Source organism: Microsporum canis, genomic scaffold (genome assembly GCF_000151145.1).
Source record: "Microsporum canis CBS 113480 supercont1.4 genomic scaffold, whole genome shotgun sequence".
NCBI classification, from domain to species: domain Eukaryota; kingdom Fungi; phylum Ascomycota; class Eurotiomycetes; order Onygenales; family Arthrodermataceae; genus Microsporum; species Microsporum canis.
In genome coordinates, this window is record NW_003299166.1 from 657,372 (window position 1) to 674,261 (window position 16,890).

The following is a 16,890-nucleotide window of genomic DNA, read 5'->3' on the forward strand; positions in this document are numbered from 1 at the left end:
TCTCGCTTATGAATAGATAGGAAAACTCGGTCCAGGTCGAGAGGGGCGGCGTTTCTTATCACTGAACATGCCAGGCGTAGGTTCTTGACGGTGCTGTTGGGTAGGTAGGAGAGTCGTTCTGAACATAACACAAACACTTACCACCCTTCCACTGGAGATCCAGATATTAATCTTCCAGCCACGCAGTCTATAGATCATGAAGATGGTATCCTTCTTATGTCTATCGAGTAGATTCATATCAAAATGACGAAAAGGGCGTCCTTGCGGTTAACCGACGCCCTTCAAGGCTCCCGTGGTGCTGTGTTTCAGCTAAAGATCAGCGGTGGATCTTCGCAAGCAATATATGCGAGTAGATAAGCTGCAATTCAGGGGGTGGGCGCTAATCATGTAGTGGCCTATTTTTACGAGCCGCTGAGCCTTTCCTGGAATGTCTTTGATGGCATCCGCTCTTTTACCTTCTTACTAGTTAGGGTTGACTTGCTTATTTGAACCTCACTCAATATCTAGTGAAGCCACTGCCACGAGTTGCTATATCCTAGCCTGTTTACTTGGAGAGGACACACAGCAGGAGAACATAGTTATAAATTCTGACTAGACCTATGTTCTAATTAGAATATTGCTCGGTTCAAAACGTTCCAACACAAAGATAAGTCCCCGCCCATAAGCCGGTACAATCAGCCCTGATTTCTGGGTTCCACTTGACGAGGTTTGCCAATGTCACCTTATATTTCGCCTGAATGACTGGACAGATGTTCCCAATCTCAACAAAATGGAACTTGTTGCAGTTATTAACCATCCCATTTTGGGTCGGAGTGGGCGTCTGGATACTATTTGGAGGCTTTGTTGGAGTTGGTTGGGACTCATGGCCGATGATGGAGACGCAGACATAGGCATTAGTCCAGAGGCCTGAGCAATCGCTGCCAGCTGATGGATTCCACTGTGTAAACTGTGCAAGGGAAATGCCATACTTGGATTTAATGGCAGCGCAGTTCTCACCGGGCTCTACCAAATGAAACTTGTCGCAGTTGTCGACAATCTTAGGTTGTGTTGGGAGAGGAGTCTCAATACTAGGCGGATACTCATGGTCAGCTTGCTCTATCAGCACTTGCGGTGTATACATATACCTACCCGTTAGATGGTTTAGTAGGCGTTGGCTGGGAAGGTGAAGAAGTGGTCTTGGACGGCTCATGGCCGACAATAGACACGCAGGCATAGGCATCAGCCCGGAGGCCTGCGCAGTTGCTACCAGCTGATGGATTCCACCGTGTAAACTGTGCAAGGGAAATGCCATACTTGGATTTAATGGCAGCGCAGTTCTCACCAGGCTCTACCAAATGAAACTTGTCGCAGTTGTCGACAATCTCAGGCTGTGTTGGCAAAGGGGTCTCGATGGCTAAGTCAACATATTAGCATCGCCCCATTTTCGGAGTACAGCTAGAGAAACTTACTGCCGGGTGTTCCCGTAGGCCCTGATGGTCCGGTTGGCGATGCCGTCGGCGTGGGTTCAAATGCCGCTTGCACGCAATAGGACTTGCCTACAGTCATGCCATCACAGTTACCGGTGATCGATGGATTCTATACCTCAGTGTTAGCTTTACGATTTCTATTCCTGGATATAGGAGAATAGGGGATTGACCACCACTCACCCAACGCTGGAACTGCTCCAGAGTAATGAAGCTTGCCTGAAGCACTTGGTCACATGGAAGCTCATCGTTATAATCAAGCCACCGGGTGCAGTAGCCGGTCGTGTCCTTGTCGTGCGGATAAGTGGGAGTGGTGCCTCTGCGGCGAGAACGGGCGCCAGGGGCAGCGCCAAACGCCAATCCCGAGCTAACAAGGAGCAGCAAGCAAGCTTTGAGAGTGACCATGATGATGAGTCCAGCAGGAAGGAGATTAACTAAAGAACGGCTTGATCGTCGGTGTTGGCGGATTCCTCATCTACCTTGTACCCCGGGCTTTATATAGATCTCAATCTCTATCAGCCGCTCCAGCACCTCAACAAGTCAAGGTAGGGAAACTAGATTTCTCCCACCTCTACCCGAGGTGTGTAGTAAGGAGAAGGAGGGACTGGTTCGAAGCTATCAGGCTCGCCTGAAATGCCAGGGACTGCATAGCTCGCCTGCAACGGTGGAAAACATGAGGGAAACTCCGGTCCACATGGGAGTATCTGCATGTATGTACGTAAATACCCATGTATGGACATGAGCCTAGTCCGGAAGTTATACGTTTAAACTCATCCGGAAGTTTCTCCGTAGGAAAGATATGTTTTTGGATCCCTGCCTGGAAATTCTATATAAGGCGGAGTATAACTATATCAGCCTCCCGTCCGTGACTCATATGACGCTGCAGCCTCCATGTTGTCAGGGACAAAAAAACAACCTGGTCAGGAGATTCATGCATATCGTTAATTAGCCGCATTCGTTTTAATATTGGCTGGACGCACCATATTCATCGGTGTTCTGAAAAGGGGCGACACCGAGTATACCGACCTCCCCATGCGGACGAGGTATGCTACAAACAATCATAGAATATGCAGACTTTGTCTTGGGCTACATTCACTTCTCTACTAGTTAATGCAAGCTGTCAACCCTTGATGGAGAGAATTAGGAGAAGGAGTTATTGGATAACTAAATGGCTTTCAGTCCCCTGGCACTTGGCTCCGGAGGGGAAACGCCCTGTTCAGCGTCCGCATTTTCTACACTTTCCTCAGCCTCACTAGCTTCCCTGGCCACAATGGCTTGATATTCTGCTCTGAGCTTCCTAGCTTGTTTAACCCATTTGGGGTTCCCAGAGCGCGCGGCTATTTTGCTCTTCCGCCACTCTGCGCTCACCCTGGCCCTCTCCTGATCACAATCATCTTGCTCTAGGCGGCAGTATTGATCAGGAAAGTTGCATTTTTTCTCTCCAAACATCGTGTTTTGCTTCTGCCAGTCGTATGGGCTCTAGTGATGTTGGTGTTGGTTGCAAGGAGGAAAAAAGTGCGGCCATATAGCCCAGTTAATGGACGTGGAGTTCCCCATATACCTAGTTAGTGAATATGACGGGTCTGCTGCGAGGGTCGAAGCCGCTCCGCTGCTCTTTTCGTATAAGAACGTACGCCAGGCAGCCCCAGGGGCCCCTGAATACGCCGTACGTATTCGCTCTGCGATATATCGAGCCCTGCCTGCTAGTCCCTGCTCGCTCACACAATCAATTAAGGATCGACAAAGGTGTTCTCACCAACACTGCATGTCAACAGTGGAGAAGGCCCAATGCATATAATTAGTTATGTGCTAGGGCCAGGTAACGAAGTGCCTGACTGCGCTGTACCTGGCAGGGGTGTCGACGTGCCCCGGCTTGCGGCGCTGCTCCGCTGAAAAAATGGCAGTTGATATAAGTAAAAAGCGACATGAACTGCACTCCCTCCCTTCATGTGCTCAACTTATATATATTCCACACGAAGCTAGCTTTTACAGCGCCTACAAGACAAATGCGGGTTGCGTTCACACTCCTCCTCGCCGCCGTAGCTGCCACCACAGCTGCCGCTGACGACAACATCACCACCATCCTGCCCAATGAGCGGCCAACCGTCACCATCGATCCATGGGAGTGCTTGACACAGAATCTCACCGAGTACTTCGACGTTCCGAGACCGACCGGCGCGTTTTTCTCTGCTGTTCACTCCCACGGCAGTGAGCTGATCAAGGACTGCGTCGCAGCAACAGAGCCAGTAGAGTGCCCCTTTCCCGAGTCCTCTGACTGGTGCAGCCTCAGCACTTCGATACCCGCGTCTATACTACCAGCCTACTCCGCCTATGGCAGCGTGGCCTCTGTGTGGTGGAAGTCACATAGCTCTGCGGCCTTCTCAGCCGCCGCAGAGTGTCCGCTTGGCTGGTTTGACGCCATGCTTTCAATTCCTGGCGGTAGGACGTGGATGAACCTGACCAGAATCTATGGCGGATGCTACGCCAATACACAGCCTACCTCTGGTTCTGAACCCTCAAAGCTACTATCGATGACAACCGGGCCGACAGCTATGCCAGGTGCGGGAGCAGCGGCTACGGACCCTATCCAACCAACGGCTACTCCTATGAAAAACAGCATTCTTGGCTGGGCGCAAAGCAGGCCTGGGTCGCTAGTGGTTGCCGGTGCTGGGCTAGCTGCCGTCTCCATTAACTCAATGCTATAGCCGAGAACTCACCCAGAATGAACTTGATGGCCTAAAGAGTTGGAGGAACCGTTGGGTGGTAACTATTATATCGGCGTTATCCATATACATCCCTATCCCTTCCTCCTATACATATAAAAGTTCATTGGTCATTTTACACATCAGGTGACCCGGATTAAATTTCTTCCAGGTCAAATATTATTCCGCTTCTTACGACACTTTTTAGCCAATTATAAATCATAAATTGTACTGGAGAAATATAACTGGGTGGGTATAAACTCTAATACATTTTACTAGGTCAAAAGCTTAAGCTTTCTCCTATAGCTAGCAGAGCTATCTATAAGTAATGGAGCGAATGTATTCAATATCGATATTCAAAAAAGATCACGTGACCTGATGACTAAGCACCCATCCAATATGTTGATGACTAAGCATCCATCCAACATGTCGATGACTCAGCATCGTCATTCTATTTTGATGGGGTAAGATGACTAAGCTGCCAAGCCACTACTCATGCAAGGTTGCAAGTATCCAATAAAATGCCCAGAATTCAACCAATCACGTAATTTACAGCAGACCCACAAATACACAACTCAACAAGCCAGAAGATGCATTGCTTGATGATATTGGCCCCTTCAGCTCTTCAGCTCTTTGCGAAAGGCGTCAACCGTCAAGATGGCCGAGAAACCTGATTTTGATAACGACAAATACGGAGAGAAGTATAGAAGAGTCTACTACATAATAGATTCTGCTGAAATATCTGCCTTTGAGAATCAGGCATTGACTAATTTCATAACTTCCACAAGTGCCGCAGTTGTAACATCAAAATATGTTCAAGATCGGGTATCCCAGAACTCAGGGACTTGTACTCTAGAAGAGACTCTACGGTCCCTTCTACAAGACATATCGACACTCTCTAAAAAAAGTAGGTAGCCCCCAATCACAAAATATTGTCTGAATCTTTCAAAATCTAATTCAATAAATAGTGACCCATGATGACGATATGAACCCAAAGACTGAAACTGCGCTTTATGAGCGTGACGGTGGCCGTTGCTTTATTTCGGGTCTGTCTGCGGGGGTTAAACCTACGCATATCGTCGCCCCATCGATTCAAAACGATAAAGATTTACTCCCTGGGGTAAGAAAGCCTGTTAACCTTAAATGTTTGCGAGGCGTATCTAAACATGCGTTGTGGAATAGGGCTATCTGCGTCCACTCCTCGAGGCCATGTTTCGCCAGGAAGAAATTGAGCAAATGTTCGCTCTCCTGCATGCGCAAGAGAAGGGGGCTGAGCTTAAAAATCTTCTACTTATGGAGCCGTCAGTCCGCTGGGCTTTTCTCGGTGGTCACTTTCAAATCATAAAACAGTCATGCCTAGAGCCACCGGAATCTAAAGACCCTACAAAGATGCGAACCGGTGGAGTACGTTTCTGCATAGACTCCTGCAAGATATTGCGGTTTGATTAATGCTGAATAATAGTGGTGGCTTCGAAGAACCCCTCCTGGGCGGGTCTATGCCCCTGGCCTACCCAAAAATAACAAATTATATTCTATACCGTCAACACCAAACCCTGATACCCATCCATTACCGGCAGCGGTTTTACTATCGATTCATCAGGTTATTTCACGGTCTCTACGAAACCTTGCCGTGGAAAAGGTGGTAGAGGCCGGATGGCCTGCTGCGAAACCGGGTTTGTTTTCCTAATCTATTTTCCGTGCATGAGCTAGAGCTGAACATACTTAGAACCCTACACATTGGGCCGGATAGGAAGGATGTTTCTACGGGCTACTCTCAATCTTTTACCCGGTTTTATTCGGCTAAGGCTCTTCGAGTTTATTGATAAACTGGCGGGGTACTGGGATCCCACACAAAAAAATGAATATGTCAAATATCTCCCGTTGGGACTTTGTCTTAAAAGGGCACATCGAAATATTGAAAATGAGGCCAATGCGTTACTATTAGTGGAAAAATATACATCAATCAACGCTCCGAGGCTGATTGGCTCAGCTACGGTCGACCACTTTACCGGCTACATTCTTATGACGAGGATATTTGGAGATCCGCTGAGCCATGTGCATTATTTGACCACATGGGAGGAGCGAAAACAGATCGGAAAGGATCTGGCGAAGTGGATCGCTGAGATGCGCCGTATCCCGAACAAGTCGAAGTTTTTGATTGCAGACACGCTTGGAGGTCCAATTAGTGATCATAGGTTTAGTGAAGAACTCTGGGGCCCCTTCAATAAGGTATCTGATTTCACGGATCGGCTCACTCGGGACGTATTCTCTAAGAAGCCTCGACATGAAACGCCGCTCTCCTATCTATATGAACGGAAGCACGATGTTTGTTTCACCCATTCGGATTTACACATATCCAATTTGTACGTTACCCGTGGCCGACTCACCGGTATTGTCGATTGGGAAAATGCTGGGTTCAAGCCTGAGTATTGGGAGTTCACTCGGTCATTGTGGACCTGTGCAGGGAGTTACTCCCGGAAATATATGTACATGAGCGCGTTTGATGGTAAATATGATGATGAATATAAGGCGGAGATGTTCATCCTGGAAAATTCACCATTTATATTCTAATACAATTAGGATCGAATGAATACTCCGTTATTTAATTATATCATCACACTCTCTTAGCTACATTCTCCATATGCTGTTGCTCAGATCTTGACTTATCCAGACTCATGACTCCTTCCTCCATATGAGGTACTGTTGTACTAGACAACACGCCAGCTTCGTCTTTCCCAGCTTCGTCCATGGACATTGGGGGCCCTGTAAACGCTTTGCGTGCCCTTACAAAGTACTATATCACGCTGATAGTGGCAAAGCCCGCGAACACCACACTTGTATAGTTTATACTCGATAGTATCACCGGTAAGGATACTAGAAGATAGAAAAGAAAGGTAGAGAAACATATCCAATAGATCGTAGTTATATTTAATCAAGAAGCCAAATTTCCCTAGAGAAAAGGGAGTATTCTTGAATATCTTGCGACGCCGAATAAGAGAGATCAAAATCGGCAAGCTATAGGATATTGAGAGGCAGATTGTAGCCACGCCAGTAAAGGAGTTAAAGGCTGCCGCAGAACCAAAGTAGATCAATCCTAGGAGACAACCCACCGCGGTCGAAAGGATAATCCCCCATAATGGGACACCAAAACGGCGACTTCGGCGTTGCACATCCTTATGTCTACTTTAGGGTATATACAATAGTTTGGGGTAAAATACTATGTACTTGCGAAATATACAAATTTCTCTAGCCGGAATCACTCCTTCTTCTTCTATATATTGCCATCAATTGGGCGTAGGGGGGTACGTAGCATGTTGGAATAGGATGGGGATGGATGGTGTTTACATTGATGATTCGCGTTGCAACGCGAAACTAAAAATACTTTTGTCATGTGACTGTATATAAATAACTGAGTATGGCTGCAGTCACAGCTGCTGCCCCGAGCATGGGGCCACAACAGAACGGAACTTGGCAGCCAGGGCGCTCCATCGTTACTCCGTGTCTGTAGTCAAAATTCAGCAAGTTACCCTCGCTCTGACCGAAACCACCTGCAAGAGACACCTCCAGGAACAGCGAGAGAGGCATGACCAATGGCCAATGAGAGGAAGTTCTTGACAGGGATATCGATAATTCTATGGAAATAACTTGCCCGCCTTCTCTGGTGGCCCCCCCTTCTGATATAAATTCCCACCATCAGACCCGGACGTGCTTATGATACCCTACAAGGACAATAAGGACACAATAAGGACACAAGCATCTTACACAGTTAAACGAGCATCCAACAACATTCTCCGCAACCTGTCAAACCGGCCCGCCCGCCAATATGCCGGAGCTTTGCGACATCAGCTACTCACGCGAGGAGTGCATCGCCGCAGTCCGTGGGTATTACCAGTTTCTTACCACCCTGTACCTGAAAGAGAGCGATATCCTGGAGCCACCAGAAGGAGGCTGGCCCTCGGTTACCCCTAGTGCCATACAACAGTTGGGCAAGACGGACGAAGTCGCGTCGCTGCTGCGGCATCTTCCCTATCTACGCCTACCTGGAAATGGCGGACCCCAGGCCTTCCCGTACAGCCACTTTGCTAATTGGGAGGAGGCTTGTACCTACATAAATCAGGGCAGGTCAGACCCCGAGGGCATTAAAGTGTGCTCAGAGGACCATGGCGCGAATGATGTGCCGCCTCGTGTTGTTGGCCTCACAAGTGGCGGGCGGAATAATTACCCTCTTCTCCTCGACACAGAGCTCGGCGTTAATTATTGGCCAGAGTGTCACGGAGATATTTAACATGACCCTGATGCCCCCTGCGAGCGAATCTGGGGCGACCCGTACGACTACGCACCGATGAGTGAGGCAGAGTGGCGCGCCGAGGGTGCATACTGGGCCATCCCAGACTTCTTTGAGATTCTTAAAGACCAGTTTCGCCGTCTGCTCTTCGTCCCCACTAATACGCTCATAGTAAGAGATGTCTACAACCCACATTCGGCTGGGATTATTGAGTTTCTACAGGGGATTTATCGAGAGCATGGCTGGCCTGACCTTGAACACTATAACAAGTTGGAATGTCTCAAAGATATACGAAAGCGGCTGATGGAGAAGTATCCCGACCATGTGGACTCTAACGAAGACCCGAACGAATAGACGGTCGGCGTAGGAGGCATGCATGGTGTTGAGGGTATGGCGTACATTTTCAATGTTTAATGTCATACCTGCCCTAGTGTTGAAAACAAAATAATACCAGCATTTTATCACACTGTTTGAATTTCTTCTGAGGAAGCCCTTGTCATGCTCCATACCAATGTTCTAGGGTCTCAAGCTATACGAGGTCTCGGGGCTTGCCTATACTAGTATTATGCAGCTACCTATCTTGGGGAGCTGTTTACTATTACCGCTCCAGGAGTCCTACCTTCGCCGCAATCTAAGTACTACAGTGGAGTAATGGGTAACTAGAACACAGCTGAGGGACGGAGTACAGTACTCGAAAAGACGGACCCCCAATGCGACCATATACTTAGAAATGTTTGGATGCTAGGAACACCTCCTTGCGGCGATGATAGTGGTATATGTATGCATATATATATATATACTGTGTGCGAGCTGCTCCTGATGGATGCCATCTCCCATCTCTTCTATGATCACACGCTTTCTCTACCCTAATGAGGTCAAGCGTGAGGTGTGTTTCAGCCACCCTTCTATGGGGGGCAGGCTGGACCTTTGCTGCCATCAACCTCAACGGCTCCCAAGCTGTGTAATTGACGCCGCTAAAGAAGCTGGTAGAATGTACAATGCGGGTGATTTGACGCAGACGATGGCGCTTGTTAACGTTCCCACGCGGCCCGAGTTTAGTTTCATGGGGTCATTCGGCAAATCCACCATATAGAGATGGGCTGGAGGATAACCCTTGTTGGCCTTCTGGTATCGCTGCCCTGGATCCAGGCTTCACCCTCCTCACATTTGATCCTTTCTACAACGGACAGTCTCCTCCATACGACTACAGGGCACCATATGTCCAAGGTTCAAATGGGTCCTACAACTGGCTAAATTGGAGCGCTACAATTCACTTTCAAGAGTCAAGAATGAATATAAGTTGGGGTCTATATATGTATAGTTAAAATAAATATTGAATAATCTATACATCAAAGCATAACTTCAATCTAGCACTTGAATATTTTAGACTTCTGGAATCCGGATGGACGGGATGGACCGAGCGGCCTGAATTTAGCGCTTGAAATGGAGGACTTGAGCACTAGGGAACGGTGGTTCATCTCTGACGCAAAAGATTGCAGATATATAAGATAGACTTATTATACTATAATATAGTGTCAGGATCTGCCATTCAGCCAAAAAGGCGAGCCCGCACTAAGTAGCGGCGGAGAGACTGGATATATTTGACAAAAGGTCTTTCAAGCAGTTCTGCAAAGCCACCCTTTCCGTCTTTCCAGACCCAGTCATCGCTTCACAGCTAAAAAGTTATACCTTTATCTCTTTACCGCCTTGACCTTATCGAATGCACGCGTAGCAACACAGCGATGGTGATCGTAGGAACTGCTGGTCCTCGTTGTATAATTTCTCCATCCCCGATTTGCAGGAGTATAAGAACAGAACAGAAGAAGACAGAATTACACTGGCAAGGCTGAGACCAGTCTCCGTGTTTACCTATATTCAAGTAGGTAATTTCTTCAGGCGTAGTCCTGGGTTGAAGGGCAATGGTTCAGTAGAATAACCACGACGGTCTATGGTTGTATTAGCCCTAACCGTTCCAAAGTCATCACTAGCTAAATATAGAGCTGCCACTTAACATTCAAGAATATGCCTATTCTTCCTCCCAGGTATATTCTAACCTCTTTTTGGTTCACAGAGGTAGTAGTAGAGCATTTCCAGGCCATCTTCCAGAATGTAAAGTAGAACATAGGTTATTCTGTTGGTGATACCTGAATTATCCTAGACCCGATTGGTTGCTAACGCCTTCCAGAGGGCGTAAAGCAATGCATCATGTACGTTTGTATCCCTCTGTAGTGACGTATGTCAAGAGTAATGGTGAAGTTGTTATGTATTGAATATGTTCCCACTATCCGTGAGGCTGCTCTAGTTTTGCCTTTATTTGCATTTTTGACCAGTTACCGATAAATGCGATGCACCTTTCTATCGACATCAATGTTGGATTCCAACCCTGATACCTGCCGGGAAACATAGTTCACTATGGCCAAGACGAGAGGCGAGAACGCATATTGCAACGTCTAGGTAAATCTGGGTATGGGCATATAGTGGTATTAGCCTGGTACTATAATCAATCCCAATAACTTAGGCGACACTTTGAGCCACTTTTAATTTTTAATAAATTCTGTTCTTTCGTCGCCAAATCTGCATCTCTCTTTGTCAGGATAATAAGTGCGCAACTTGGGGAGGTTTATTAGTCGTAGACCAGTGCATAGATACTCGGCTGGTAGCTTGTGAGGCGGCTTATACTCCACGGCTAGGGCAACCCGGTATTTTTCAGTAGTATATACTCTTCATCAATACCATTTGCGTGGTGTTCAAACACAACTCTTTTCCCTGGGGAAGAGTGCGTTCTGAACCCTGGCTCTGTAATGGCGTACCGTAGCTGTAGAACTTAAGATGGCGTATCTGTTGAATATCCTCTAGCGTAATGGCGGGAGAGAACAGTTTGACTAGTGGGAGTAGGTTGTTGTAGAAGGTAACCTGGGTCTCCCTGCAGCATTAAATAGTGCGTCTTTGGAGGCCTCTTCACTCTAACGCCCTTCACTCTAGACAGTGACATTCACTAGAGCTCAGTGAGAATGGCGCTATAGGGGTATAAGCCACGAACAGCGTAACAGTGACTCCATCTGTTGAGGATAGAAGAGTATTGATTGAAACCAAGGGAGAACAGGCATATGAAAAGATAAAGCACATTCGACAGAGATGTTGAAATCAGATGGCTGAGGACATCTATATAAAGCCAACGGACTAGAAGGGATAAAGACACAGAACACCATACATCATATATACAAAAGGACATTAACCATCTCTACCTTTTTTTAACAACATCAAAGATCAAAGGCCCCTCATCTGCCGCCTTGACTATTTACTTACTTCTTCAGCTTCTCCGTCAGCTCGGGTACCTTCTCGAACAAGTCCCCTACTAGCCCCACATCTGCAACCTGGAAGATAGGCGCATCTGGATCCTTGTTGATTGCCGCAATGACCTTGCTATCCTTCATACCAGCCAAATGCTGGATAGCACCCGAGATACCGGCACAAAGATAAAGCTGGGGAGCAACGTTCTTGCCCGTCTGGCCAACCTGCAGCGAGTTATCGGCCATCTTCTCGTCAACCGCGGCACGGGAAGCACCGATGGCGGCACCAAGGGCGTCAGCAAGGGGTGTCATGATACGGTCGAATTCCTCCTTGGACTTTAGGCCTCGTCCACCAGACACTACGCGCTCGGCGGTTGAGAGATCGGGACGTTCAGAGGTCGTGAGGTCTTCCGATACCCAGGTTGTGGCGGAAGGGGCGGCGGGGTCGACCCCGTCTGTTATCTGAGCGGAACCACCTGTTGATGAGCCTGGTTGGAAGGCAGTGCCACGGACTGTGAAGAATTTAATGGGATCGGTAGATTGGACCGTTAGAACGGCGTTTCCGGCAAAAATGGGGCGGACGAAAGCTGGATATCATGTCAGCGTTACTGTATTTGTTAGGATTGACTCTTTGTAGTCTGGAGCTTGACGTACTATCCTCGCCTTCGATGGCAGTGACATCTGAAACGGGCTGGGCGTCCATCATGGCAGCTACACGGGGTAGGACATTCTTCCCAAATGCCGAGTGACTTGCAACAACGTGTGTGAAGCCTCCCTTCTTGATATTCTCAACTAATAGCGGTGCGTAGTTCTCCGGCAGACCCTATATCCGGCAAGCCAGTCGGCCAGTCAGTCAGCATGCTACGCTACCACATAGCTATCCGGAACGTCACAAAGGTCGATAATACCTTATCGTAAGCCTCGTTCTCAACGGCCAACACAGTCTCTACACCCTCTACCTTGGCAACCTCGGTCGCAACACCGCTCTTGGCGCCCTTACCGGCGACAAACCCAGTGACGGGACCACCAAGTTTGATTGCAGCTGCAATAGCTGACAGTGAAGACCCAGCGATCTTGCCGTCGCGGTGCTCTAGAATGGCAAGGGTGGAAAGGAGGCGGGACAAGGAGGAGCGGGAGAACGGGCTCGTGCCGGCGGAGGGGTATAGGTGTCTGCTTGCCCGGAGGGCGCAAGGGCGGACGAGAGAGTTCATGGTTATGGTCGTGCTGCGAGTCTGCGTTCTGCTTGTCGTGTGAGTCCGGCTCAATCGAGTGATCAAAGGGGGTTTTTTTTGGAGTTGGAAAGAGAAAGCAAAAGTTGGAGGTTGGAGGTCGGCGCCGATAGCCGGGATGACTAAGCATCGGAAATTTTAACGCACACGGTTAGTATGGATACAGATATAAAGATGATGGATGGTAAGACGTAGAAGATATATAGATATATGAAGACTGAGGTAGAGAAAATATGCAAAAAGATAAGTAGTAAGAACGCTTTTATACCGAGTCCCAGGATCAAAGGTAACATAACATCATGCGCCGTACGCCGGATAACATAGACAAACGAAGGGTAGAACAACGGATGCAGGTCAAGCAGCCTTCATCTTCGCCAGCTTGGTCCTAGGTTTCTTGGAGATGGCCTTTGCTGGCAGCAGAGGAGCATCTCCATCGACCTTTGCAACGGCCTTGGCCTTCTGAGCCTTCAGTTTCGCCTTTCTCTGGAGCTCTTCCTCTTCTTCCTCTGCCTTCCCATCGGTAAGCAGCTTCGACTTTTTCGCCGTCTTGCCACCCTCTTCGGCCGCCGTGCCCTCAATGCTCTTCCTCTTCTTGCCCTTGACACCCTCTTCATCCTTCTTCTCGTTCTCCTTGACGTCTCCGTCTTCCAGCCAGAGCTCGTCCGCCAGCCACACGGGCATGGCAGCGGTGTTGGCCCCCTTAACATGCACGGCCTTCATATTCCGCCATCCACGCGAAACGTACTTGTCCACCATCCCCTCGACCACCGCGCTGATGTTCTCCACCAGCTTCTCTGCCGGCCAATTGGACCATCCGACGCGCAGGGCGGCAGTGGCGGCAGGAGACAGGTTGACAGGAACACAAGCGATCCCCTTCTCGATCTCCTTGGCCACTATACCCGGCGCCGCGACCGATGCGACCTTTTCATCAGTGGGCGGCCTCTTCTTATCCGCTGCCTTGACACGCTTGCCGTCTACCTTTTGGATCTCCTCCAGTCGCACGGGGATCGGCCGCTTCGACGACTTGAAGAAGATTTTACCCAGCGTGTTGACGAGGCGGAGTATGATGCGGTCGTCTGCGAGGAACAGGTCATGTTCGGAGAGTAGCTGTCTCCTGCTCTCGAACGACTTGTATCTATCTCGTAGTTTAGAGAAGCCGATGACCCGTGTTATCTTGGCCGCTAGCTCGCGGGGGAAAAGGGGGTCCGCAATGGTATCCTTGACCGCGCGCTGGGGGTCTGCGGTGATGAGGCAGACGTTGAGGGTGGGAGAAGGGTTGAGCGAGTGCGGCACGGTGAGCTTGCCCGGTTTCATCCTGTTCTTGTCGACGAGATGCTTCTTGGTGGTGAGGATGAGCCAGATGGGCGAGTTGTCTGTGGGTTCATCGTCGCTGTCGTCATCGCCCAGGGGGAGCTTCTTGACCGTCGAGCTGGCCGCCTTGCGCTGGTCTTCTGCCCGGATGTGCGAGAGGAGGGCAGTCGATGCGCGGAGTACCTAGCATCCTATCAGTACGGATTCTATACAGTGATGGCAGGGGGGCTTTTTACCTGACTGGTATCTAGCTGGTACTTTGGCCCTGAAGCCTTGACTACATCTGTAACCGCCATCTTGATGTCTCTATCTCTGTCACCCTCACTGTCTTTTCTTCACCTTCGACTAAAAAAAAAAAAAAAACCTTTCGACATCTCGGGCGGACTTTCTTTTCCCCGTATTAGTCATATTTCTTTGTCATCACTTACTAATGTTTAACACGTGACTGTACCTGCACCACACGCTATTACTAAGCAAAAGAAGAAACGAGGAAAAAACAAACGTTTTGACTTGGAAGAAGAAAAGTTCGACGTGGAAAACGCTTGGAGGAACCACGTTAAAAAAGAAAAAGATAAGTTGAAGATGGCGCGCAAGGCCGTTGCGGCAAGGTTGGAGACACAGCAAGTGAAGCCGGTCGAGGATGACGAATTGGCGACGGGACGGGGCAGTGGAAGATGGGACGAGCTAACGTCGACCCGTTCGTCGTCTTGTCTGCCTCTTAGTCTTCTTTTTAGCCTCGTTCGTTCGAGGCTTCAGCTGTCGTTTTGCCCCTGAATATCGCCACAGCACACAGCATAACGGGATCGCAGGTCAGCGCAACGACAGCAGCAGCAGCAACAACAACAACAACAGATAGCAGACAGCAGACGGCATATAGACATAAGCATCGATCTTGTCTTTTAATATAAATAAAATATAAATAAATGAAATAATAGTATTATATAATACGTTACCGGAAGAGGCAGAAAGTGGGTCCCCGTCAACCCCTTTCGGGCCGTGTATTTCCACTTGCGGCGGCCGTTAAAGCCACGCGGCGACTGCTGGACGAGGCTCTGCCTGACTGGCTGACCCCTGGCCCGCTTTAAGGCCACGGCCCTGGCGTCCCTCTGCCCACGCACACCCCCTTCTTCCTTTTTTTTTCTATTTCATCTTCGTCTTCCGCCTCTTTTTCTTCTTTCTCTCCTTCAGCTTCAGCATCTTCATCCTTTTCATCTTTCTTCTCTCTTTTTTTTATCATCTTCAGTCACTCTTTTGAAGTCACTCACTGTCTCTGGTGTTGTCTCTGCACTCACCCACACTCCTTTTTTTATTTTGCCAGGGACGCGTCTGTCTATAGCCCGGTAGGTCGCTGCATCCATGACAACAGACAATACGAGGCCGGTGCCGTGAGGATGGAAGATGAAGGCTGACCGATCAGTAGATACCGACTTGACGTCGCCAATTCATTCCTGTGTATCCTTTGTGAAAGAAAAAAAAAACTCATCTACATACAATGAAGTTCCTTTCTTCTGCCATCCTGACGCTGGCCGTTACTGGCTCTGTCCAGGCCTCTCGCCACGTCCATGGGCACGGCCACCGCCACGCCCGTCATCTCGAAAAGCGCGAGATCACCCAGGCCGCCGGTTCAACCGTCGTCGTCTTCGTTCTCGATGGCCAGGAGATCTCCAAGGACAAGGCCTGCGATGGCATCAAGGCCGGCACTCTCCTCTGGAGCGATGGCGGCGACCACAAGGACATCTGCAGCGGAGCCCCCCAAGCTCCTGCCCCAGGCCCGGCCGGCAACCAGTTCTACGAGGCACCTCCCAGCCAGCCCGCTCCCCCTCCGCCTAGCGAGACTTCTCCTCCCAAGGGCCATACCGAGTCTACTCCCAAGAATGAGGAGCCTAAAGAGCCTAACGAGCCAGAGGAACCAAAGGAGCCCGAAGACCCCGAAGACCCCGAGCTTCCTGACGGTGAGGGTGCCGATTTGGAATTCCCTGACGGCAAGATTCCCTGCAGCGAGTTCCCATCCAAGTACGGTGCCATTTCTCTTGACTACCTAGGCCTGGGCGGTTGGTCTGGTATCCAGTTCCCCGAGGATGTCGGCAGCGGCTACGGCAACATCCGCACCGCTATCTCTGGCCAAGGCTGTGAGGAGGGAGCCATGTGCTCTTACGCCTGCTCTGCCGGCAAGCAAAAGACCCAGTGGCCTTCCAGACAGGGCGCGAAAGGCGAATCCGTTGGCGGTCTCGAGTGCCGCAACGGCAAGCTCCCCCTTACCAACCCAACACTCTCCAATAAGCTTTGTATGAGCGGTGTAGGTGGTGTCTACGTCAAGAACCACCTTAGCGTGTCCGTCGCCGTCTGCAGAACAGATTACCCCGGTACCGAGGAGGAATCCATCCCTCTCGATGCCAAGTCTGGCGCCACCTCCCCTCTCACCTGTCCCAAGGCTGAGGACTACTACACCTGGAAGGGCATGCACACCTCTGCCCAGTACTACGTCAACCCAGCTGGTGTTCCAGTCTCCACGGCTTGCAGGTGGGGCTCCGCAGGCCTCGACTATGGTAACTTCGCTCCTCTCAACATGGGTGCTGGCCAGGTGAACGGAGTGACCTGGCTCTCCCGAAT

The 16,890-nt window shown here is 49.5% G+C and overlaps 7 protein-coding genes across 7 annotated transcripts; 4 read left to right on the forward strand and 3 right to left on the reverse strand.

The window, feature by feature from the left end:
• Positions 1–625: 625 nt before the first annotated feature.
• On the reverse strand, positions 626–1,868 carry MCYG_04226 (LysM domain-containing protein; the record flags this gene model as incomplete). Its single annotated transcript, XM_002846443.1, has 4 exons — positions 626–1,067; positions 1,129–1,393; positions 1,449–1,575; positions 1,647–1,868. The coding sequence occupies 4 exons, from the start codon at positions 1,866–1,868 to the stop codon at positions 626–628; spliced, it is 1,056 nt and encodes a 351-aa protein (XP_002846489.1).
• Positions 1,869–3,000: 1,132 nt separating this feature from the next.
• MCYG_04227 (conserved hypothetical protein) lies at positions 3,001–4,768 on the forward strand (the record flags this gene model as incomplete). Its single annotated transcript, XM_002846444.1, has 8 exons — positions 3,001–3,169; positions 3,199–3,351; positions 3,378–4,127; positions 4,174–4,291; positions 4,318–4,372; positions 4,403–4,418; positions 4,476–4,610; positions 4,644–4,768. The coding sequence occupies 8 exons, from the start codon at positions 3,001–3,003 to the stop codon at positions 4,766–4,768; spliced, it is 1,521 nt and encodes a 506-aa protein (XP_002846490.1).
• Positions 4,769–4,822: 54 nt separating this feature from the next.
• Positions 4,823–6,736, forward strand: MCYG_04228 (conserved hypothetical protein; the record flags this gene model as incomplete). Its single annotated transcript, XM_002846445.1, has 5 exons — positions 4,823–5,072; positions 5,134–5,285; positions 5,348–5,569; positions 5,628–5,838; positions 5,916–6,736. 5 exons carry the CDS (start codon positions 4,823–4,825, stop codon positions 6,734–6,736), a joined length of 1,656 nt encoding a protein of 551 aa, XP_002846491.1.
• A 1,252-nt stretch (positions 6,737–7,988) lies between these two features.
• MCYG_04229 (conserved hypothetical protein) lies at positions 7,989–8,804 on the forward strand (the record flags this gene model as incomplete). The annotated part of the gene is made up of 2 exons (XM_002846446.1): positions 7,989–8,414; positions 8,475–8,804. 2 exons carry the CDS (start codon positions 7,989–7,991, stop codon positions 8,802–8,804), a joined length of 756 nt encoding a protein of 251 aa, XP_002846492.1.
• A 2,641-nt stretch (positions 8,805–11,445) lies between these two features.
• MCYG_04230 (electron transfer flavoprotein alpha-subunit) lies at positions 11,446–12,951 on the reverse strand (the record flags this gene model as incomplete). The annotated part of the gene is made up of 4 exons (XM_002846447.1): positions 11,446–11,467; positions 11,757–12,327; positions 12,395–12,563; positions 12,649–12,951. The coding sequence occupies 4 exons, from the start codon at positions 12,949–12,951 to the stop codon at positions 11,446–11,448; spliced, it is 1,065 nt and encodes a 354-aa protein (XP_002846493.1).
• A 372-nt stretch (positions 12,952–13,323) lies between these two features.
• Positions 13,324–14,576, reverse strand: MCYG_04231 (conserved hypothetical protein; the record flags this gene model as incomplete). The annotated part of the gene is made up of 2 exons (XM_002846448.1): positions 13,324–14,463; positions 14,517–14,576. 2 exons carry the CDS (start codon positions 14,574–14,576, stop codon positions 13,324–13,326), a joined length of 1,200 nt encoding a protein of 399 aa, XP_002846494.1.
• A 1,196-nt stretch (positions 14,577–15,772) lies between these two features.
• MCYG_04232 (cell wall synthesis protein) lies at positions 15,773–16,865 on the forward strand (the record flags this gene model as incomplete). Its single annotated transcript, XM_002846449.1, has 2 exons — positions 15,773–16,777; positions 16,815–16,865. 2 exons carry the CDS (start codon positions 15,773–15,775, stop codon positions 16,863–16,865), a joined length of 1,056 nt encoding a protein of 351 aa, XP_002846495.1.
• Positions 16,866–16,890: the final 25 nt, after the last annotated feature.